The 24382-nt window shown below is 45.6% G+C and overlaps 3 protein-coding genes across 3 annotated transcripts; all 3 read right to left on the bottom strand.

The window, feature by feature from the left end:
• Window positions 1-1275: 1275 nt before the first annotated feature.
• LOC128713068 (mucin-2-like) lies at window positions 1276-17476 on the bottom strand. The gene is made up of 5 exons (XM_053807932.1): window positions 17453-17476; window positions 16976-17399; window positions 16873-16928; window positions 1868-3039; window positions 1276-1798 (listed from the first exon to the last, which is right to left on the bottom strand). The coding sequence occupies exons 1-5, from the start codon at window positions 17474-17476 to the stop codon at window positions 1276-1278; spliced, it is 2199 nt and encodes a 732-aa protein (XP_053663907.1).
• Window positions 17477-18712: 1236 nt separating this feature from the next.
• On the bottom strand, window positions 18713-20991 carry LOC128712287 (phenoloxidase 2). Its single transcript, XM_053807181.1, has 4 exons — window positions 20467-20991; window positions 19315-20398; window positions 18988-19243; window positions 18713-18914 (listed from the first exon to the last, which is right to left on the bottom strand). The coding sequence occupies exons 1-4, from the start codon at window positions 20989-20991 to the stop codon at window positions 18713-18715; spliced, it is 2067 nt and encodes a 688-aa protein (XP_053663156.1).
• A 473-nt stretch (window positions 20992-21464) lies between these two features.
• LOC128715143 (uncharacterized) lies at window positions 21465-21716 on the bottom strand. The gene has a single exon (XM_053810024.1). The coding sequence runs from the start codon at window positions 21714-21716 to the stop codon at window positions 21465-21467; it is 252 nt and encodes an 83-aa protein (XP_053665999.1).
• Between the last annotated feature and the right edge of the window lie 2666 nt (window positions 21717-24382).

The following is a 24382-nucleotide window of genomic DNA, read 5'->3' as shown; positions in this document are numbered from 1 at the left end:
GATGGTTTCCGATTGCATACTGCCAGGCGTTTGTTACGGTTGTTGTTATCTCATGTGCCTTCTAGTGAAATTTTGTATAGCGATTTTTAACTTGTTTTGAATAAAATACTCATAGTGGGCCTAATGTAAAGGCTAACATTGTAAGAACAAAGGCGTGTTGAATGTATTTATCTCATCTACACTAAAGTGGGTGGTTGTTCTCGGTATCTGGCGTTACATCTTTTTGTGCACGATGTATCATCTTTCCGATCTCACACGATTTGTAATTTCTGAGTAAAGTATTTCTTCAGCTCACTCTCTCTTCGTTTGTTAGCTCCATTCAGAGCTCTTTAGTATTAGAGCAATAATCTGATAGCATACATGTTTTTTTTATATATAGTCTTCAACCTCTGAATTTCTTCAAGTTTGGCCTTTTTTGATACCAAGTTACTAGGACTAGGACTTAGTATATGATTCTAGGTTCACTAGTTCTATATTATTTTCACTGGTACTGTAACGTTCTTTTTGTCTACGTTTACGTTCTTCCTCTGGCTACACCTTAATTGAATGCTAGCAATCGCCTTAAATGTCAAAAGATGACAGTTACTAACGATTCTCTACTGCGTGTTTAAATGTGTATTTGAATTCTTCAGTGGGTACAGTTTTAATTCCTTCTTCTCCTTTCGGTTCCTTCTTCCAATTGAGATTCTCTCTTTCTTTATGATCACGATGCGTGTTGGTAGTATAAAGATAATATTTTCTCAATTTATTAAACTCCTTCGTAAAGCATACACGTGCGATAATTTTCCTTTGATACATCAAAGACTTTATTTTGTGAAATCATTATGAACACCACACGCACACACACTCACACTTACACGCACAATAACTAAAGTGAATCACAACCAGGTTGCTGCTATTGGTTTTCGCTGTTGTGTTGACCTAAGGGGCACAAGCGAGCAGTCGGTGAACGGTCCTGGTGTCAGTAAGGGGGGTTTTGCTTCCGTTTCGATTTTTTGCCAGCGAACGGGTCACAAGTAGAGTGATGTAAAAGGTGAGGATATAGGGATGCAACAACTCCAACGATCTAGTTTTGTCCTCGCCAAGGGTATTTATGTACATTGTTTTTAACGTGTCCTAAGCGACGGTCTTACTACAACTAATCACTGGAATGTGACGGTGGAATCGAATCCACGCTACAAGTCCACACTTAGCAACGAAGGTATGAGTATTTGTTTGTTTTTTTGTTTCATCTTCTCCTCCTGTCCTTTTTCTGAACGTTTGTCCGCTTGCGTATTAAGCGTTCCAGATCAAATTTTGGCGTTCATCGTCCGGCGGCGGTAGCACTTCACGGTGCAGATTCGGCACACGGGCAAACGCTGGTGACAGCTGGTTGGCGGCTACAGTTTCCCTAACCGGAAGGTACGCGTTGGTAGGCGTGCAGGCGATAACGGTGGTCGTCGATACTTCCGTTTTCGTTTCCGTCTGGGTGCGGGTGATGGTCGTAACGCCTGGATCGGGCAGATAGGTGCGGGCCGGCTCGCAGACGGTCTTAATAACCGGTGGCAGTGTAACGGTCGAGTAGATGGTGGGCGTTACCGAAAGCTTGGGCGTTACGGTGACGGTAGTGGAAGCTGTCTGCGTGATCGTACGAACAGGAGCCGTAACGGTGGTGGTGCTCGTTGCCTGCGGCGTTACCGTGCGAGTGATCACGTTCGTCGTGGAAGCCGTCGTCGTGAGCACGCTGGATGGAGTGAACGTGCGAGTAAGCGTTACCGTAGGTACGCTTTCCGTAACGACGAACGATGGCGTAAGAGTTCTGAAAGAATTAAAAAAAGTAATTAATAATTTGCTCCTTATCATCTAGCTACTAGTATGCGTTACTTACCTAGTAACGGTAGCTGTATCGGCCGTTTGCTGCACGACGTAGGTTGGCGTTACCGTGCGAGTCTGTGTGCGTGTCGTGTCGAGCGTAATGACAACGGTTGATGTCGGCACAACAGTCCTATCCACGGTGACCGAGTCGAGATAGAAAAGTCTAGTAGACGTAGGCGTTACGGTACGGTTCACCGTTACCGAGGCAACGTAGAACACATTGGTCGAGGTAGGCGTCACGGTACGATTGACCGTCGTCGATGGCAGATAGAACACATTGGTACTGGTAGGCGTTACGGTACGGTTAACGGTGACCGAGTCCGCGTAGAACACATTCGTAGAGGTAGGCGTTACGGTGCGGTTGACCGTTGTCGAGGGTAAATAGAAGACGTTGGTCGACGTCGGTGTCACCGTGCGGTTGACGGTGACCGAGTCGGCGTAGTACAGATTAGTGGACGTCGGCGTTACGGTACGCGTGATCGTCGTCGAAGGCATGTACGAGATGTACGTCGATGTCGGTGTGATCGTGCGCGTAATCGAAACGCTGCTGGCAGTGATAATGTTGGTCGAGGTAGGCGTTACGGTACGCGTCGCCGTCACAAAAGGCGTTTGGCTGATGACGATCGTGGTGGTCGGTGTGATGGTACGCTCCGTCGTGAATGGGGTCCCGCGCGAGGTGATTGTGGTCGTTGTCGGTGGCAGTGTTTTGGTGGTCGTTACCGGTGGCTGCGTTACAGTGACCGTCCTAGTGTCCGGTGGCAGGGTAGTGGTCGTATCCGGTGGCAGGTAGGCGTTGGTCGCCCCACAGAACGGAGTGGCACTGGTGAGCGTGGTCGTGACGGTGGTTGGAATGGTTTCGGTTACGGTAGCCGTTTCCGTCTGGACGCGTGTTTCCGTACGGATTTCGGTTGTCGTTTCCGTGGTCGTTTGGGCTTGACCATCCTCCCATGGACATTTGGGTGGTTCGTACACGTAACCACACTCGTCCGGTCCACCCTGACACTGGTTGGAGGGTTCTGGCAGTTGTTCCGTGGGCTTCTCTACAACATATCCACCAGATTGGAGCTGTTTCTGACTCGGTGCAACCTTAGTGTCGGTATCCGCTGCGAATGAACCAATTTCGAAGACCGGGATTTCTGCATGGCATAATGCCATCAGACAAAGCATTGGCAACAGTTGGCGTATCTAAAATAAAAGATAAAATTAAAAGAAAAATTACTATGAATGCATGAAGTTATGAAATTGTGTAGAAAATTCATACATAATTTATTTTAACTTGGAATTCTATTTTAGACTTATCACAATCTTGCAATTCCGTATATGTAAATAAACAAGCAATTCACAAAATGTCTTTCCACCATTGCAAATAAAGCTGGTTTGACCTTACGGTAAAGCATTCCAAAAATTCCATGCAAATAACTGACCATAACTACTAAATATCACTCGGTGAAGGTAATATGAAGGCGTTCCGATGTATAATATTGAACAAACTTCTTCACCCTTCGTGCAGCTTCCAACTTGAGCTTGAGGTTAGCTCTTTCATTCCGCCCTGCACCCGACGACATACATATATTGCGCTAATGGAATGCATGTGCTTGCACAAAGGTTAACTCTGTTTGTCTGCTACCGGGTGGACGGCAGCCGAAGGAAACGGTCAATTTATCTATCAATTAGACCCGTGCGAGGATGCGTGAGAAGTGATTGAAATGGCCCCAAAACCGGGTACTGCTAATCACCGTCCGCGTGAATGAATGACGATCGTTTAGAAGATTGTGGTTGTTTTCGGGGTGGGTTACTTTTCTGCAAAGCATGTGCTAGTGTTCAGGGACAAAATTCATTCATTACCATAATCGCAATACAAAGCGCAGGAAATGCCATCGAACAAGCTCAGCAAATAAGATCGATGGGTACAGAAGCATCGTTGCGTCACGGATTGGTGGTGGTTTTGTGTGTGGTAAATCCGCTGACGAGTTTATTTGCACAACTTGATCATCACTTACCGATCCCAACCGATCTGTGCGTTACTCTCATCTATCCGTTTTTTTTTGTTTTCGCAAAGATTTGCTTAGTCTCAATTAATTCTTCACCAATCTTACACTGCGCTCTGCTACATTGTGCGCCCCTGCCGATGTCAGGGTGGTTTTGCGATTGTGTACCGCCGATAGGGCGGTGTGAATAATGCAACTGCAATGCTGCTACCCTCCGTACATCTTCGTTACACCATCAATGACACCGTGTGTACGCATCCTAACAGGCCGCGTCCAGCGTCCGGTGTGACGGATCTACGCATGTAAATTGCACCCCGATTAACCAGCTCATCATCGGCCGAGACTCAAATGGACAAATGGGCAATGAATGTAAAATAAGGGACCCCCGGTGGGGCGTTAGCGTGGTTTGCGCTGTGTTACCGCAACGTTTTCACGCCCCGTTGCCTTTCGCATGCACGAGTGCTTCTATTTTGCCGGCTAGAACAAGCACGGCACCGGTGCGTCCCGAGAGTGACTTATCCGGTTTTGGGTTTCCTTGGGGCGTTGAATGTGGCTGGTTGCAGGTCGAGCTGCGAGTGTGCGATCGGTGCGAATTGATTAAGCACCGGTCCAACCTTGCCGACATCCTTTTCATTGCCGGCGGCAAAAGAAAGATGAACGAGGTGAAGATCACGACGGCGACGGGCGGGCAGCTAGACTCGTGACGGAGCGTTGCTGCATCTTCGATAGACGTAATTACATTTTGCGTGTAACGCAGCTGTAATACACTGCACATTAGGTGGGATAAGTAATTAAGTGGGCAGTAATTACAACCTTATCAAACGTCAAATGAAGCTGTGATGAAGTTGTTTATTTATACAATGTTGGAAAAGTTATTTTTGAGAAGTCAGTTGACTTTGATAGTTTCTGATTACTAAACGCGAGGAGATGAATATTTAATATGTTGAGTTTGAATTTCTGATTTCTTCGTCCGAAGTCGATCGATAAGCAACCATTAAGTGAAACAACCTAATCAACCTGTCTTGGTGGAAACTTCCTTCCACCATATTCTTGGAAGGATATAATGCGCGATAATGGTAGTCCGTGTATCAGCGAAACGTGCAATCAGATCGATGTACCGCACGCTTTATCGCAACATATCCGGGAAGCAGGATCCTAAAATACACAAAGGCCTCCCAGGGTGTAGGGTCCAATGAACTGAACCTGTTATACGTGCCAAACAACCGGTCGCAACCATGCGCGTTAGATGAAACTCCCAAAGTCAAGGTGTATCCTTGTGCCAAAGATGACCCACCTGGGGATGGTTTGAGATGTTTCTTTTTTTTCTCCTCTCTCGCTTTGATCGGTCGACAAATTAAATTTTTTTGTAAACGAGGAAAAAAAAAACAAGCCAACAACCAAACAAGCACCCTGTGAACCGAGTGTCAACCGGTTTTCCGTTTGCATGCCGTCAGCGGCCATATGGTTTTTTTTTGCCTCCATTCCATCCCAGGTATCTGCTCTGCTCATCTCTCTGCTTCGTGCTGTCTCATTATCACGCTTACACCTTGTGAAGCTAGTTCTACGAATGCTTATTTTCATCCGCCGTTCATTTCTAAATGCGTACCTTGCCGGTATCCGATTCGCGGGCGTTCATGCTAAAATTTGCATTTTATTATCACAAAAATAGCTCTTGTTCGGGGTTTTTTTTTGGCACAAAACAATCTAAACGAAACAAATCTGCCAAAAAAAAAACCATATAAAAAACGCTGCCCGGCCGGTGAATGTTTCATTTTGGAGGACGCACAAAACATGATATTTAATGGTAGACATGGGGACGCGATTAGTGCATACGGTTGTGATGGCATTCGCTTTGAACTTGATCGAAAGTTATCTACTGCATGGGAAAGTCCGAAAACCAATAGCAACGCAACTCCACCCAATTCACTGACCATGAAGTAAAAAAAGGGTTCGTCGCTTTCGATTCGGTTGCAGTCTAGTGTTTCGCGTTTGGACTGGGAGGGTTCGGGTTGTTCGAAATGGACGCAATATATTCCCCACACGCGAAGCGGTCGGCCAGGCATAGATTTATGTAAATGGTTCCGCAAGAAGTATAGATCGGAGGGTTTAACAACGGTTCATGCTGATGAGATCATAGAGCGAAGCGAATATTCCAGCGATCATATTGACATTTGAGCACAATCTGTTTGCATATCACCCGGCAGTGGAGTAGCATTTTACGTGGTTTTCAAAAGAAGATTTATATTGTGTAATCAGCACATTCCTTAATGTTGTTTTTTTTTCAAGATGGGAAGCAAAAAAAAAATACAACCCAAAAGGAAATTAATTACTGATGACACGAAACTGGTTACTCCTAGATGTAACAGTTGCTTAACGTCGGCACAAGTGCACACGGTACGCAAAAATGATTGTCTCCGGTGACGTTTAAAATAATTAATACACATTTATCACTGGCAATGTTGCACACATGCATGAGAACGCTCGTGTGCACATGTAATCGGTTCGATCGATCGCGCCTTATTATGGTGGCAGAAATGCAATAAATGGTACATTGTAATTTACCGATCGCCAGTATGATGATTTGCAGATAGGCCATCTCCATATCGTCGCATCTGCATAGCTTAACGCGGTAAGATGTTCCGTGTTGTATGCCGTTAAAGGGGGGGGGTTTCATTTTCGGGGTATGTACCAAAAAAAAAAGCTGCTCTTTGTTGCGCCACAGCGTGCCTCGGGTCGCGGGAACTTTGACCCAAAAGTGGCAACCGGCCAAAGTGTGGCATGGAGCGCGATAAGCACAAACATGTGTGCTCGATGTGTCCTTCGACTGAACGCTTCCTGCCATAGTGGTTGCCGTTTTGTTTTTCGTTGTGCCGAAAACCGATCGGTTAATGATCAATGGTGGGCAACGACGAACGGCTCTGTTGCTATTTCGGGCTGAGCTATTTACCTTTTGTGAGTAGCTTTTTATCATTAACACCAACTATTTTTGAGACCGGTATGGGATGAAGATGTTTAAACAGCTGGTTGTCATTGTAAAACATGTTTGGTTTTCTTAAGCCATGGCTTAACGTTTAGCGTACGTCGTAGTGTTGTTCCAAAAAAAACCTTTATTTTTGGCTGCCAACACACTAATGAAGGAGTAACCACGAACGGTAACTAATCTGCATTAGTATAAATGGAAATATTATTCTTCATACTGCCCCATCGAGTTTAACATTTAAATAATGTATGTATTTTTTGGTGGTGGTGTAGACTGTTATGAAAATATTCGTGTAATATTTAGTCGGATTAGCAGAATTTACTTAAAAACCGGCTCAAACTATTTCGATGAGGAAGATGTGAAAAACGAATTTCCAAACCAAATCGTATTGTTAGTGTATCTTTTAAGTCATCACAATTAAAATGATGATAAATCATCCACCCTCCCCTTTGGGACAACTCGTTGTATCTCTTTGCCCAACACCCAACATATCGTCGCTGGAAGTCGTTAGAATCGTGATAAAGTTTCGTGCCTCAGTCACCCACTCAAGTCGCCGGTGGAGTGGGATTAAACGGTTGACGAGCGGAATACTTCACGAATCATACACACCGCGATGCTTGTGGTATCTTCTTGTATGAGCATAATAGACGAAGAACAAAAAAAAAAAATAGCAAACCAAACGACAACCAATACTTTATTCCCGCGGAGATGACAGGTTGACATTGAGAGTGGAGTTCGAATCGGTTGAATAAATAAGCGCGCAAGTTCATCGGCAGCGCCCGTATCAGCCAGTTGGAGTTGTTATGCGTGAGGAAGCGACCACAGCCCGATTACGCACCCGCCCGGCATCGGGATGGATGGGCAGACGACCTTGAAGAAGTCTCACCTGCCCACGAAACTCTACCGGAAAACCTGTTCCAGCTCGATCGGCCCTCCATAGCGATGGAAGCCCGCTCGGTGGTTGTGTATTGTATTTAGCTAATAATGCTGGGTGTGCTTAGCTTGCGCTCGTGGATCGCAAAAGCTCACATGGATCACATGGATGGAGCATCATTTTATGGCCGTTACCGATGCGCAAGGATGTTTGCAAAATGGTGGGTGGAGGGGGATCTGTTGCATTCCATAATTAGGAGTGTACGAAATTGTTTCTCAGTATTTTTGCTTGCGGGAAGGTTGTAAAAGTTTATTGTTACTGCTGGATAATTTAGTGGCAAGACTTTGCGGTGAGGTAAAAACGTTACTAAAAATCGAGCAAATTAATGATCGATTGACATTTTGTTTGCTAATTTGGATTGATCTTTAGAACTCCGATGCAATTCAGTGAGATCCCTTGCCTTTTCGAAATGATTTTAACGAGTTTCCATTCACTCGCCATGTTTATGTCATAATAAATCTCTGGAATATCAAGGTTAGTTCGCAGTTTTGTAGATTACGATTTGTTTTGCTACAGTATTGGTAAAATCTTTTTAAATCTTAAACGATCTTAACTTGATATTAATGGAATTTGTTTGGAATTTCTATTGTCAGTAGCTCTAAAACTCTACTGAAATAAATTATCCTAATATGTTGACAAAAGAACTTTCACGTACATCGTTCTCAGAAGTAATCGCATGAAGTTTGCCATTTCGTTTTGCCTAATTTAGCATATGCAACTCCACAATTGGTATGAGCTATTATGCCATCTTGTTCCAGGTTGATGCTTTTCTCTAATCATATGCAAGTTTTTTGTTCTGTCTGTACCGTCCATTTCCATCGTGCTACTAATTAGCATCTCAACAAAAAAACACCGAAAACGCATCCGCCTCATAACTCATGCCGCGCGCCGAGAACAGCCAATGACCAGTAAATCAATTCGGGCGTAGTTTATTTTACCGCCAAAAGGGGGCGTAGTAGTAGTACGCCGAACACACCGACAATAAATATGACACCAATCGGACCAACATGGTGAGCAAAAACCCTCTCGTGCACTCTCGTATTGCAGCCTCCGCGGGGATGATTTGTCTGGCTCATTTTTATTGGGCGAAAAAATGCAAATTCGCCCGTTTGATGTATGATGGACCCTGGCGGATGCACGATTGCACGCTGCGTCGGGACACAGCTCGATTCGATTTCCGTGTGTTAGTTTTTGGTTTGTGATAAATTGTAGAAAAAAAGTACCATTCATCATTGAGGACCTTGATACAAATGGGATGGTAAGGTGGTACACCATTGCCGGTGGTATGCTTTTCGGGCGAGAATTCGTCATGCATCCGAAAATAGTGTCTAAGAACTCGAACTCGCTAGATGAAAGTACAAGATTGCTTATAAGAGACTTTCTTCGCCCATTCGAAGACCTCCTTTAGGCGATTGTTTTATATGACTGAGATAAATACCGGCAGATAAAAAGCGTCAGCGGAGACACGAATAGCCATAAGCGATAATGATCGCCGGTGTGTATCACATTTGGAAATGATAAAACATTGTCAGTCATCTGTAAAAACCGTTGTCGCTAAATGTCGTGCCAATTTTTCATCCGAACAACTCACACACTCCGTTAGTTGCGGTAGATGAATGGGAAGCGATTTATCTCTACCGTCTGCGTCCGTCAATTCTTGCGGGTTCTGGGGTGCGTGCTTTTGCAGGATTGGTATGGCGGTTTCTGACGGAAACCCTTGCCGGCGTGTACGTGACCTACCGCGGTGAATGTCGGAACGAATTTCCCTCAGGTTCACCGAGCAGGTTGTCCGCCCGGGAACACAAAAGGTAAATAAAAGCAAACGAAACGAACCCGTCGAACTTGGGAACGGGCTTTCTCGAGTTCGAGTTCAACCAGTTGTGCCGGAGATGATCATTTTAACGTTGTCCAGACTGCGGTTGCATCGGCAAAAAGATGAGGCTTTTTTTTGGGGCTTGGCTCTTTAGCTGCAAGGAATCATCAGCACCCAGGAGTTTGGCGGAGTGTAAACAGTACAGAAAAATAATTGTCTGCAAGGAATTTACGTCTCGGTGTTCGTTTTGCTGCGCTGCGTTCCCAGATGACTTGTTTACCGCGCACCATCCATATAAGGGTGAGTTGAGTGCAGTGCAGTGAGTCGTTAAGTATGATTTGTTTAAAATCACGTTATAGTTTATTTTATCTGACTTGTAGCTGAACGCTCCCTTTAGCACCGCTTTCGACCATTGCCTGACCTGATCTACCTGACCCTGACGGGCTGAACCAAAATAAAAAAAACCCCGAGATGACCAAGATACGGTGAGAGATACATTTCAGCATTGCTGTGTGGTGTCGCCCGCTGAATTAATATGTATGACGCACTGGGCATTGGGAGATTTTGGGACAAACTTCGAGGCTCCCATTGTCCCTACCGTGTCGTACACCACCTGAGGGCTGGAGCGTGATTTAGCAATGGAGCCAATTTACTCACGAGATGCGCTAAAGGTACAACGCCCAACTGCTTGCCCCACTCTGTCCCTCCGCTCGTGCTGTGTATGGTAATGTGAGAAAGACATGGCTTAAGGCCTCGGTCATCATCAGCAAAGGTTGGGTTGGGACCACACGGAGAATCGAACGGGGTTAGTTTTGTGTACTTTTTTTTCGCTTTTGCTGGAACTTGGAACCGTTTACAGTAAGCGTTACCGCCGGTATGACTGTGTCCGTGAATCTGTACAGCAACAACCTGAAGCTGATCGTCATGCAATGGCGAAATTGGCTTATTTGCATGATTTTTACGATTTATAACGTTCGTTTGTTTGACAATAATAAAACTAGCTTTATGATATGTGTCGAAAACTTCACTGTAATCTATTTACACGCATTCGTGGTGCACTAATCGTGTGCACTAAATTGTGGCGAAATATGATGCCGGCATGTTCAAACATTCTCAACACCTTCGCCACCACTCGCTAATGCTGTCCAACTGTCGCATTTTAAATTATGAAAATCCGCTTATTTATTCACCATCGGTTCGGCACGGAATCAAAAAGTGACTTAAGCAAAATGTCTGCGGTGCGATGTGTGAGAACGAACGAATCGTTTACGCCCCGGAGCCGATGGCTCTAGATTAGAGGCCTTGCCAGTGTGTGCGTGTGTCCTCCAAAAAAAGGCTACAGGAGGCATAAAATTAGCAAAATTAGCATCTACCCAAGTGGAGCTTGACTGATAGTCAGAAAACCTGTCAATTGCCATTGACAGCACACGTCACCGATTGATAGTTATCAGCCATCTAGCATTGTGCAGATATTCTGAGCTTCGTTGCACGATATTCGTCATGGGGAATTTATTCAGGCAGATGTCCAGGAAGTAGTCACTTTTTCGGACTGTGCGAAAACTCCACCGCAGTCTCATATTGTGTATAATAAATTTAGAATATTGTTGCACTACACCAGTGTGCTTGTATTCAAGTTCACTCAAGTTCACCCACGAGCTCGAGGTTCGAGCTCTCCGTGACACAGAATCCGTCACCTTAGCTAGTGCGGCTTACAATAGCCAAGGTAACAAGGTAATACTAATTGCCACCGCCTCGCAGGATGACGCCTTTCACGTGCATTTCACGGCCTGCCGCGACCGGTTGCACTTCGCTACCTGCACTCGATGTTAGATGCACGCTGACGTAGATGCACATTCCGCCGGTCTAGCGTTGCAAGACCTATTGACCTTCTCATCTTCAATGGGCAACCGATGCAGAACCCTTTCGGAAGCACTGGACATTTCACTTCCAGTGGTCGTATCGATTTGTCACTCACCATTTTTCACGCAACTGTGTCGTAGTCACCGCTTGTACTACTGCTGTACTAGTCCACTGAGCACGGGTATCCTTATGTTTCGCACCAGCCCTGCTAATATTCGACAACGCTATCGCGTGATCACTTCGCTGTACAATCCATTAAATACGCTACAATTCAAACACACAGGGACACATGGACTGGTGGAAAAGCACTCTCCCGTGTAGGCTGCGTCACGTACTTCGCCGGACGGGGAAAACCGGTCGCGCGGGCAGAACAGATGCGTGTGCCGGACTGTTGCTGACCGAAAATTAAGTGGTAAACTGAAATTTGTTCACCCGGCGCAGGATGCTTATATAGGTGCGCTACAGGTTACGGCGAAGCCGGGTGAAGCGACCCAAACGCTTCTCGTCGACGGCTAGATACTGCCCGCTGATAGTGGACGCACACTAGCGGGGATACTGGAGCTCGGAGGAGGCTTTTGTCACGAAGAAGGGTGTAAAGACAGATTTCCGTTTTAAATTTGAGTGTTTTTCTGTTCAGTCTATCTCAGTCTTGGTTGACAGACAATTACATTGATTGACAGAAATGAGGAAATAAACATAAGTAAAGTATAACAAACATATAAATGGAATATTTAGTTTATTAATGGTTTTTATTAACTAAAAACATAGATTAACGCCGTAATTTAAAGAAGAAATACAATAAACTACGAAAATCTCGGTACTCGGAAAAATAATGATGCCATTTTTCAAATTATTTTGTTTTTGTTTAAGCATTTGTGAACTTAAAAATGATATGTCTTTTAGTATTTTCAACACCTAAAATAACAATTAACAAGAAAAAAACGAATAAGATAGAATGAAGTAAAAAAAAAATTAAGAAGAATGAAATAATAAAAAATTAAAAAGGAATTCATAACATAAATTAGTAATTCTATATAATCGGTAAGAATGTTCAAACTTAAACTGAAATCGACATTATTGTCATATAACACCTTTTTACTAGATTCGAAAGTCTAAAAACATGTTTTAATAAATTTAAACGGTCGTGCAGAGTGATGAGATATTCTAAATCGAGAAAAAATAGTGTGCAATGATGTGTGATTCTCATCATTATACGCAACAAGTCATCACGTGCAACGGCTCATTCGAGCCCCATATCCCTTACGGTCGAAGTAACTTCTCCAACGGGGGTTGATTCTCCCTTGACGATCTTGAACAGAAAAAAAGAACATGTTGCATCTCTTTCGCACAGCTTCATTAATATGGTTGACCATACAGTCGCGTACCCTTTGGCCCCTTTTGAAGCTTCATTCCTGCTCAAGACTTCCCACCACTCACCAGCTCACAGGTGCGCATCACATTTCCAGCGTACGATTCTCGCTTCCCGGGTCGGACTGGCTGTAGGAAAGAAATTCATACACGCATTTTATGCACAATTTGCACCGAATTGCAGTACTTCACAGAGCGAAATTCAGACGACTGAGCATGAATTAACCATCCCTGAAAGGCTGTTGCTCCCGTGCAATCTCAAGGCTTCTTATCTAATGCAAATCGGGTATAAAATTCCCGCACGGGAATGAAAATGTGTCACATCGGTGCGTTTTCCCCGTGCTGATTTTTTGTCACCTGATTGCCAACCAAGAAGGATGAGTCATCATGGTTAACGCCTAGCCAGCAAAACACAGGTAGAGCTGTTCGGCTGATCTTGATATTCGTCGTCGCGTTAGATGGAGAGTGTGTGGCCGCAAACGTCTTCGCCCTGTTGATTATCGCTCAAATAGAAAGGAAGAAATAATTTAATACGCTTCAGGGTTAAGCCAGTTTGAATATCAAGGAGACGGTTAGACGATACGCGGCTGGTTCACAAGGAGCATAAACATTTCCTAGCATGTGCGACACCCAAACGCATGCCGGACTGTGTCATACCGATGGATGTCAAGCAATAGAGTGTGTGAATGCGTTTTTTGCTTCATTATTTTTGAAACTATCATAAAAGATCCAGAACGACCTGAGAGCGAAATGGCACGAGTTGTTGGATATATTATTCGCTCCAAACTTTCTACTTTACTGCCCCGGGCATGACTTTATTGAACGACACTTTCCCTAAAATAAGGTGAGTGCTAACAAAAAAAAGATACTTTATAGTCGAACAACGATAAGAAAGCTTTTTATTTCCGTGTTGAATTGGGCCCGCCATGTTTACGAGCTTCATCCTGTGTGTCCGCTCGTACACGAGGATGATCTTTGGCTGCTCGTCCTTGTAGCAAATTTTGCGTCTAGTTGATCAACTCCGTCGAATCCAGTTCTGGGAGGATGGGTTTAGAAGAGGCAAAATAAAAAAAAGATCACCTCGCCGATGGTTTTGGGGCGCGGAAATTTATGCAAAATGTTTAACAGAGGTGGGGATCTCCTGCCCCTGTTGCATGCCGTGCGTCGCCTCGCCCGTGTGTTCGATTGGGCGAATATCCAGTTTCTACCCATTTGACTAATTTTAACTCGATCGACAACCTCGACCATTTGCTGAATGGATGGCACGGAACAGCGCCCATGGGAAGAACGGCTTAGAAAGGAAACTCGACCCGACAAGGATGTCGTGCCGGATGGAATGACACTGGTCATGAATGTCGTTTGACGAAAAGAAAAAAAAAAGATTGCAAATTCTTCTGCTTTTAAAATAAGTCTCAGAATCGGGTCCGTACCCGGTGGCGTTCTATTTTTGCACCAGAACTGGATCAATCGGTGTGTAACGCCTCGTGCGGTAACGGTAAGCGCGACTCGTATGCAAATCGATTCCGTTTGTTGCGCTTGGTGGTGATGAAAATGGACGTAAAACTTGATAGCTAATGGTTAAATTAAGATTTGCGTTTTATTGTTTCAACCGTCGACGCGATGGAGGAATCGCGATCATCTTTCTTTCGCTCATCAACGCGTCCGAACGCCGATAAGTGTTACTCACCATGCCTATCGATTATTTATCATGCGTTTGCGGATTGTTTTTTTTTTTTTTTGCTTTATGCTGTAATTAACTTCAAAGACAAAATAAAAGATGGGAGGGAAACAAAACAGACTCATATTTTCTGCGTTCCGAAAGGTCAAAGTTGGAATATTTTGGGTGTTTGAGGATGTGTTTTTTCTTCATATTATTATTCCACGACGCTCGATCCTCATATATCATCATTAGTGATAAAGTATAAACGATGTACCGATAGGGAGCTTTAGGCGAACTTCTGCAGGAAGTGAGTGGTCTTCTGCGAGCTACAAAGAATTCGGTGAGTTGGGAACTTTTTTTCTCTTACAGACATGCGAATGACACAATCCTTTAGATCATATAGCAAGTGCATCTTGTTTGTTGTTTTTTTTGTGTGTCATCGGGTGAGAATAAAGATAGAAGCTCTCCGCGACGCTGAAACACTGAAGCGGTCAAAAATGTTTTTGTTTTAAAAATAATATTGATGGATTTCGATCGAACAGTTGACAGTTGGGAGGATAGAATATAGAATATATTATACGCCCCAGTGTTCACTACATAGAACTGAGGGAAAACAAAAGGGATAACCGCTATGAGATTTAGCTCATTAGAAGCTGAAGTTGACTGAAGTCCACGATCAGAAGCGTTCGACCATCATTATCGTTTATCATTAGACGCTTCACTCTCGTCACTTCACTCCATATCTTAAGCATAGTGTTCGTTCGTTCCGACGCAATCATTTCGCCTTCCACTTCATATCAATGAACACACACAAACACCCACAAACACGCCATCAGCCATCTCGTCCCTGTTGAGAAGCAGCAAAGGGGTGTGCATAGGCCGCGCTTGGGGAGGTGATAATTTTATGCGAAAATGTTTGATTATTTGCTCCCGGGCGCTGATGCTGTTTGACATCATGGGTTTACGGTTTTTGGTGCGGCTTTTTACGCGTTGGGGGTTGATTTTTTTTACTCTCCTTCCTGCGGTATTTCAGTGTGTGCGATGTTCCTCGGCAGGCGTACCGAGGGGCTTCGTCCGACTTCGATGCTTCTGCAGCACATGCACCTGAGATCTACAGATCTTGCCGTGGCAGATTCTAATGAACTCATTGGATGCGTGAGACGCTCGAAACGCTAGCCATGCGAACGTGTGCACGGTTTGAAGGTTGTTCCGAGTCGTCGAGCATTTAACGACCGGACAGTTCTGAGCATATTATTTTTGACATTTATAATGCTAGCCGAAACTCCCAAATTCCGGAGGTGCGGTTTGTGTTCAGGGGCACGAATTCTCTTTTGGGGATTTAAAACTCCGATTTGCAAAAAAGTTTGTTAACGCTTGCCATAATTGTTTGCTGAGAAGTACTTACTGACAGCGTTATGCGGGTTCATTTGAAATGGGTGATTACTTCTATGTTGGTGAAATTATTACATACCCATTAAACAGATAGAGAAGAGTATCAACAATAGCGATATAAGTCATTATGAAAGTCCTCCATGGTGAGAGAAGTTACTGTAAAGAAGTGATAAATTTGTCTATAACACCGGGCATTGACGAGAAAAGATAATTAACTCGGTCTTTGTTATATATCTGGTCTTTAGTTCGTATTTTAGTACATTTAATCTGCTCTCCAAGATTTCTAAAACTTCGATTTGTGATGTGGTTTGAGGAAAGATTTGAAAAATAGTAACATTTTGGCTTAACTTGTTCAAAACAATCTCAATCCAAAGTATCTCTAAACTATCTGGACCTTAAATCTAAAGATTTCAAGACATTATTATAAACATATTCCATCGCATACCGTCATCATTGACCAAAAGTCACTACTGTTGCAGTAGAATTTGTTACTCTGGAACACAACTTTTTGAAGGCGAATGTCTTTTAGGAGCTCTTCTAACAGTTGGTATAATCTGAGCTATAAACAAGGAGATATATAACTTAGAATTCCGAACCTCAAATCCTTTATGGTCTTAAGTTCCCAAAACATTGAGGAAGCAAATAAAGACCCAAGAAACTGGAGTTTTATACCATTTCTTCGAAATCCTACGCCGGGAAACGAAGAGCTCTGAGCATTTTAGAAGGATTCCTCCCTAACATCGAATTCTAATTTACTAAAAATAAAATACGACTCTGTAGAATCAGTTTATTTGTTCAAGATTATTATGAGATGGCATCACGTTTTAAAATATATTTAAAGATGTACAAATAACCTGTTCGTACAATTGCATTAGGTCGTAAATGCCGCAATGGTACAAATGGTAGGCGACAACATGAAGTAACGCAATGATTTATGACAAAACAATTTATTCCCTTTCAATAGGAATGCGGTTCCGGGCGGTATCTATCTTCAATACAGCCTGATAATAACGACTTTATTACCTTCACACGCGTAGGTGACATTTCACCAGCACCAACACCAGGATCTTTGTGGATCACTAATTGCACATAGGAATTCTGGAGGTTCTGGTCGAAATAATCGAACTTGTCGAGGTGGTAGTGATCGTGGTCCGCACCACGATGGTGGACGACACAAGGATGGTGCTGGTGGTACTGATCGTCGTTGATACTAGCGGCGGTGTTGAGATGACCGTGTTCGTCGCGGTGCTGGTAACGATCGTGCTCGGTGTGACGGTGGCAACCGTGGTCGATAGCGTGCGGGTGGACATGTCGGTGAGCAGCACAGGGTTGGGTGTGACGAGGGCGTACGTACAGGCGGTATTTGTGACGGTGGCAAAGTCGGTTACCGGAACCGTTTCCGTGACGGTGGGTTGTATTACCGTTCGAAAGCAGGTGAGCGCGGGCGGTCGGTACCCGTGGTGACAATGGTCCAAGTGGGCATGGTGGTACGAAAGGTGCGCTGCGCATCCTAAGCTTTGTAGTAGGAGCAGTACCACCGCAGGTGACAGCTGGGAAAGAGATTCGTTTGTAGTTTGGAAATGTAAACCACAGCACGCAGTACCTTATGTAACGTGTTGTTCGCCATTGTAAGTCGTGCCCTCTGATGTAGCTCGAACGAAGCTTTAAAGGTGACTAACCCAACGGTCGTGGTGCTTTCATCAGAACCCTGCGCACCGGGAATGTGGTTGCACCAGGTCATAAATGGAGAATACTGATTGCATTGCAGCTTTTTGTTTTTTTTTGGTTGACGTTTTAAAACAAATTGGGCTTAAATCCGGTTCTTTTGCTGGAGAACGGGAAAGTTATTGGGATTTGTATCCCCCTGCAGGTGGGTATTTTGTGAGGCAGATCTTTTTTGAGGAGTAAAATGTGAATTAAATGTCTAAGATTTTTGCACAAAGACTACAAACTTCACTTTAAGAAAAAATTATAATTATTTACAACTAAATAAAATAATCAGAATTCCTCAATTTTTCTGTTCTTTCTTATAAGAAACGAATGTCAGAAGAAGTTTTTTTTGACCCACTTCTTTTTAATGACGTGATCCAGAATAAAAAAAGGTCCACCAAGAAGAAGCCAGCAAAGATCGTTAAACTGTTCTGCAGAACCGGCCTCTTGCAGTGCGTTTAGTCGAAATTTGACATTGTGCAAGTGAATATCGTGTCTCACGCAAAATGCAACCCTTGACTCGCCCAACCAACGTGTACAGCTTGTGGAGCGTTTCGGTGTTGCTGCTGATCGGCGTAAAATCAACGGATCTTCATGTGTTACATAACCACCACTTGGTCCATCAACCGTCGGTTGTGCCAGCAGTTTGTCCCTCGACAACTTCCACCCTCGATCCATCGACGGCAACGGTTAGCAGCACGAAAACCGATACACTAACGGCAGTAGTTACGCGGACCGATACTGTCACGCTAGTACCGAATACGCAGCTAACGCTATCACTCTTCACATCGACGGTCCCGATAACGGCCACGTTACCAACGTCCACGTGGACTGTATCGAGTACCACAACCACGACCGTAACGCTGCCAACGCCAACCTCAACCTCCACCGCACGGTTCTCGACCACGGTAACCGTGCCGGTGACTTCCACCTCCTCCATAACGGTGACAAACGTAGTAACGACACGAGTCACCATTACCGTAACGGAGTCTTGCACGCCTACTATGGGCTAGGAATGTTGCAGAAACAATTTTAACACTTTGTCGAGGAAATTAAAGTTTCTTTATTCTGCTTGTTTATTTTGCGAGAGAAGTTTCAGAAAAAAATGTTCAGTTCCGTGTGTCCAATGTTCACCGCAAACGTAACCTCAAAGTTAAGTGCGCGCGATGACGGTGTTGTTAAACTTCACCTGCACCGTGGCCGACTTCATGTTTGCGTTCGGCGTGATAAAGTCCTGGAGCGTGCGCACGGTTTCCGCCGTGCGGCGATCGAACGGATACCCCATCGAGCGACGATCCGGGTACTTCTTGTCCCGCAGTCCACAGAACGAGTGAGCATCGTTACACGGTGCGTTACTGTAACGGGAGTTGGGCAAAGGTTAGTCAGATATCACAACCGTGTTGGTTTGCAAACCGTGCCGGGACTTACGGGTCGAGCTCCTGTTCGACGGAATCCTGCTCAAAGTCGGAAACCATGGCGAACAGATCGAACTGTACGCCCTCGGGCGAACCCTTCGGGACGAGCATGTGCTGTGGCCAGCCGCAACCACAGAAGCGGAACTGGGCCAGATCGTCGTCGTTGGTCGGGGTCGATTTCGTACCGATGGCACGGAACGTTCGCTCGTACGGGATGGTAACGCTCGATTGGTCCGAACGGCGCACGATCGTGTTCATGCCCGGGTTCACTGAAAGAAAGGCGAGCCGTTGGAATCGATCATTTGCCCCGTCAAATGGCACCAAGCGCTCCAACACTTACACGTCACGGTGGAGGTGTCCATCTCGACGAAGTACTGACGCTGCTCGCGGAAGCTAAGCGCCGTACCGCGCTCGTCCACCTTCGGTGCGATCCAGATACGCAGCGTACCCTTTCGGGCCGCGCCCGATTCGTTGTTAACCTCGACGCGGAACGAGAACGGTGCGTGCTGGAGATGGGTGAACGATGCAAACACGTTGCCCTGCGGACCAAAGTCCAGCCCGGCGGCGAGATCGACCTGGGACCGCTGCCAGAACGTCAGCAGTACGTTGGCGGGTGTGTTGGGCCGGGTCAGCTGGACACCGACCGAGCTCACGGTGACACCCGGATTGCCCAGCTGCTGGGCGGTGTAGGGCGTCAGGAGATCCTTGTGCCGGCGGAAGATACCGTCGATCATACCGTGCCAGCGGTAGAAGATTGGATCACGCATGGCCGTCGTCACGTCGCCCATCACACCGTAATCCTCCAGGTACCGGTAGTCCGGGTCGTGGATGTACGAGATCACATTGTGGCCCATGTTGTGCAGGCTACCGTACAGCTGACGGTTGGGCGTGAGGCTCGACGCTTCCACCACATCGCCGAGCACGTCAATGCCCTTCACCTCGTCCAGCTGGATGCGGTTACCGGCGGCATCCAGCACGAAGCCCTGATCGATCGCCTCGTGGATGCGATCGCGCCAACGCTCGAGATCGTTCACCGATACGATCGTGCCGTTGTCGATGCGGTCAATATCCTGCAGCGAGATGTTCGCCGCCCGTGCCGGGTAGGCCCGGTTGTTCGAGCTGCGGATCATCTTCGGGAAGTACCCCTCGACGATCGGCTCGCGGAAGTTGGTGAGGTGGCGCACCTTCTTCAGCTTGGCACAGAAGCGATCCATGTTGTACCGAGCGATCAGCTGGCTGTGCATGTAGAAGAACAGTTCCCCACGGCGATCCTTGCGGACAACGGCGTCCGGGCCGTCACCCGGGTACACCAGATGCCAATGCCAATGGTGCATGTTGACACCAATATCCTCGCGGAAGTACGCCAAACGCTGCTCATCTTCCCGGTCGGAGGCGGTATAATTTGGTGGAATGTCAATCACCATCTACGAAACAACACAAACATCAGTTATACAGATCCGACAGATCGCGTCGGAGTCTCTCTGGTACAAACCCGATTCTCCTGCTGTACGACGGCACCTTCCTCGCGCAGCTTGGGGAAGACGGCCGGATCCACAAACTGGTCCGGGAAGAGTGACACGATCGACGGGATGTTGACGTTCTTCGTGTCCTCACGGTGCTGCACCGCCACGGCCAAACTGTACTGGAACAGCACCGGGTTCAGCCGATCACGGCAGTACGTAGCCACGCTCATCAGCGTCGCTACATCCGCTTGCTGGATGAACAGATTGATCAGCGCAGCGGCCGCATCACGATGCTTCGGCACAAACAGCGAGAACGCACCGCGCCGATCGATGCCGTTCGCGAACGACAGGTCCGGCGTCGTCACCTGTCGCACCGGGATGCGCTGTTCCGCATCGTTCGAGAACCGGGACTGCAGGTCCGCCCCAATCGGCCGGTACCGATCGGTGAGGAACTCATCCGGCAGGTCGATCACCGTCTTGCCGTCATCCTTCGGCAGGAAGGTTGGTTCCAGCGGGCGCTGCAACAGTGCCAGCAGATTGTTTGCATCGGCCATTGTTTGAAGCCTGAAGGGAACCTGAGAGATAGCACCGGAATTGCGGAAAGCACGAGAGCGAAATTCACAAAACGTTGGAGATCACACTGGGAGTCACTGTTTGGAGTTGTGCTGAGCAGAACACAAAACGTTTGACTGATAGCATACCCTCTCCGGTCGGGTGCGTTATATAGTGGAAGAAGTCAACCGCAAGATTTGGTCTGATTAGGGCCGGGTCCTGCCCCTGCCCGCGTATCAGCGTGATTGTAAAACCGCAACGTTCTAACTGTGGCGATAACTCCCACCCATGCTTACACGCCCCACAGTCGCGTACGAAACGAGGTCAATTTTCGGATAGGTCTGAGCAAAGAAGATTTCTGTTTTTATCTCAACTTCAAATGTTTGATTTCCACAGTGCCACACTTTATTGGACTTGCTGGTGTTTGGGGTCAGAATTGTGTTGCGATTCTGCTGGCATCACCGTGGAACCGTTTTTACAGCTTGAAGGTGTCGGTGAGCTTCTTGCCGATTTCGGCGGCCTGATCTTTCGCCTTGCCGGCCGCCTCTTCCACCTTCTTGGTGGCGTCCTTGGGGTCGGGGGTGGTGACGGCATCCTTATCCAGCTTGGGTGCATCCGGGACGGCGACCTTGTCCTTCACCTTATCCGCCGCATCCTTGGCGGCATCGGTCTGGGCGTACACGGCACACACCAGCGCGAACAGCACGAATGCAATTGTGAATTTCATTTTCGGGTTCTGGTAGGTTCTGGACTGCTGTCGGGTTTCTGTAACTGCTGCTGCTGCTGGAGAGATCACTCAACCGAATACTGATGCCTGATGTGGACCCGATCGGTAGCTTTTATAGGGCAGACCTTTCCAGCCTCCAGCGCGCACCAGACCGGGCGGGAAGTTCTCTGTGTGCAAATCAATTCGCCTATCAGCGCGTCGCATCTAGCGGAACTAGAACGATCGTTCATGTCTTACCAGACACCCCTAGGGTTTGGATGCGCCGCACAATCCCCTTCCGACGATTAGAATACAATCGTGTGGGAACGGATAAGAACGCGACCGGCGCAAGTTCGCTCCGATGCAGTGCGATCGCATGCAGGCCGTGCCTTTTGTTTCGATGCACCCATGGTGGAACTTCCTCCGGGATGTGATTGTTTGTTTCGGGTAATCTAACCTTCGCCGCACATTTTTCGACATGTCCGAGGAGCGCTTTCAATGTGCAAACTATGCGCAACAGCACACCCGATCGCATGCGAAGCACAATTAAACGCAACGATGCCGGTCGGTTGTTTCCGTGATTTTTGAATGTGGAAGATTTTCCGCGGGTTTTCATCGGTTTGTTATTGCACGCAGATTAAGGGCGTGCTGGCAGCCGCATGGCATGAAGCGGGTGTACGATAAAAATGGCTTAATACACTGTGACTACAGGTGAGCTAAACACACGGCATGACAAATTGGATAAATACTATTGATACTTCCAATTAAATCTCGTTACCAAAGCGTCTAACGATACAATCGTTGTGAGTCATAGGTTGAAAGATCAATCGTCTTTGTGTGCACTAGACGAAATGTACTCAAACATTACATTGTTGCTGCGCACTTTTAATGTGATTTGCATGGGATGAGTTTGCGGAGCTGTTTTTGTTACAATTACTAGTGGAGTGGTCTTTTCATATTGATCTCCACGCATGTTTCACAAGCCTTTATTGTAAGTTGTGTGTCTAATGACTGTCTTGCTTGTAGTTTATATATCCCTCCCGTTTAAGTTTATTGGGTCACTAGGTCATGCTTGGATCATACATACAATGGTGTACTAGATTTATTTTATCCTCGTCGATGTATTAGATCGAGCGTCAAACTATAGTTTTTTTATGAATTTTGTCAATCAATCAAAGAGACGTCAAAAAGCAGCATTCTACTAATATTTTCAAATATTATCAAAAATTTCTGGTTAAAATATCAAATCAATTGTTGCACAGTTTTTAAAACAACAAAATCTGGATACCGATTTTATACGGCCTTGAAGGTTGCCGACCCCTGCGATATCAAAGTTGTAAGCGCCACCTACATGTCAGCATGTGAACCACCGATTTTAAAATTGGAAAAAGAGTGCGAATTAAACCACATTCGGTTATTTGCGAATAGTTTACGATCAAATTTATGAAAATTTAATTTAAGTTACAGGTTAATGAATATATAGAAATATCTGAAAAGAAAAGACAAAAGCTAAGAAGGTTGAAGTGCCAAAAACCACTGGGTTTTACTGAATAAAATCAATAATATTGAAAATCTCCATAATTAACACACATTTGTATACTGTTTTACAATTCTAGTTTCTCTCTGAAATTAACGCATCACGTTCTAATACAATACACTAAACCCGAAGTCGTTTGTTTATAGTAAGTTCATCTTTATTCTGCACTTTCGTTCATCGTATGTGATATCACTGTGTACATAAACGGTAATAAATAGATATATCTCGTATCAAGCCGTGCTAAACTATCTTCTCTCTTGTTGTTTAGAGTACGTGTGAGTGAGTGTGGGTGCATTGATTTGTATTTGTTACATTCGCATATGCACTCGTTTAAATTCGATCATGCCGGTGTATTCAAATGTGTTTCACACCTTTCCAGCATTGCTAAAACAAACCGCACGAACGGAGCGAAAGGTTTCCTGTTTTGGAAGGAAAACCCTTAAACGTGACATAGAATCTAGAAGTTTGTTGCTCCACATAACGGTTGATATAGTGTGTAATAAAAAAAAGATAACTACTGCTTCTGAGCGTTATGGCGGCGGGCCCGAACGCCACGGTGGGTTTGGTCCCGCTCCAAACATTAACGATCAGCATTGACTAGAACATACACTCGCTTCGCTTGAATAGCTCAAATTTTTCGTGAGCCTGCGGTAATCGATAAACGATCAGTTTGTAGAATATACAATCGCGTAAATATACGTTGATATAGATAAATAATTAAATATGCAAATGTGCTTACAGCAAACACACGATGGGCGATTCAAGAGACTGATTGCGGTGCTCTCAATGGAGGGAGGGGTTGGAGAGGTGGTGGTGGAAGTGATCAACAAGATTCAAAATAAGGGAAAAGAAGGGACTCGATTCCAAGCCGGTGTGTCAGTGTGTAGCATTGCTTATTTACAAAACATTCACGCAATTTCGGCACGAGGTCGGTTGTGGCTGAAGGTCTCATACGTTCCGAGCAATTCTGTGTGTGTGGCGTGGCTGAGAGATACAGCAAATAATGAACGGATCTTTTTTTCTGATTGTTGTTTATCAAATTCTCATTCTCAAGGGGATCTTTACGATCGAGAGCATTAGATGATTAAAACGATGGACACTAGATGGGGTTTCGTATGAAGCGATTACACTATCGCCTCGATGAACATGC

Source organism: Anopheles marshallii, chromosome 3, assembly GCF_943734725.1.
Source record: "Anopheles marshallii chromosome 3, idAnoMarsDA_429_01, whole genome shotgun sequence".
NCBI lineage: Eukaryota > Metazoa > Arthropoda > Insecta > Diptera > Culicidae > Anopheles > Anopheles marshallii.
Note: the sequence above shows the minus strand (reverse complement) of the source record. Positions and strands in the feature narration are given on the sequence as shown.

What these genes read in the sequence shown, in the direction of transcription:
- LOC128713068 (XM_053807932.1), bottom strand. Translation starts at nt 17,476, where the DNA reads ATGGCGAACAACACGTTACATAAG. An exon ending in CGAACAACACGTTACATAAG is followed by an intron (nt 17,400 to 17,452) that starts GTACTGCGTGCT and finishes TCTCTTTCCCAG; the next exon opens with CTGTCACCTGCGGTGGTACT. An exon ending in TGTCACCTACGCGTGTGAAG is followed by an intron (nt 3,040 to 16,872) that starts GTAATAAAGTCG and finishes CTTTTATTTTAG; the next exon opens with ATACGCCAACTGTTGCCAAT.
- LOC128712287 (XM_053807181.1), bottom strand. Translation starts at nt 20,991, where the DNA reads ATGGCCGATGCAAACAATCTGCTGGCACTGTTGCAGCGCCCGCTGGAA. An exon ending in GGACACCTCCACCGTGACGT is followed by an intron (nt 19,244 to 19,314) that starts GTAAGTGTTGGA and finishes CCTTTCTTTCAG; the next exon opens with TGAACCCGGGCATGAACACG. An exon ending in GTCGAACAGGAGCTCGACCC is followed by an intron (nt 18,915 to 18,987) that starts GTAAGTCCCGGC and finishes CTCCCGTTACAG; the next exon opens with TAACGCACCGTGTAACGATG.
- LOC128715143 (XM_053810024.1), bottom strand. Translation starts at nt 21,716, where the DNA reads ATGAAATTCACAATTGCATTCGTGCTGTTCGCGCTGGTGTGTGCCGTG.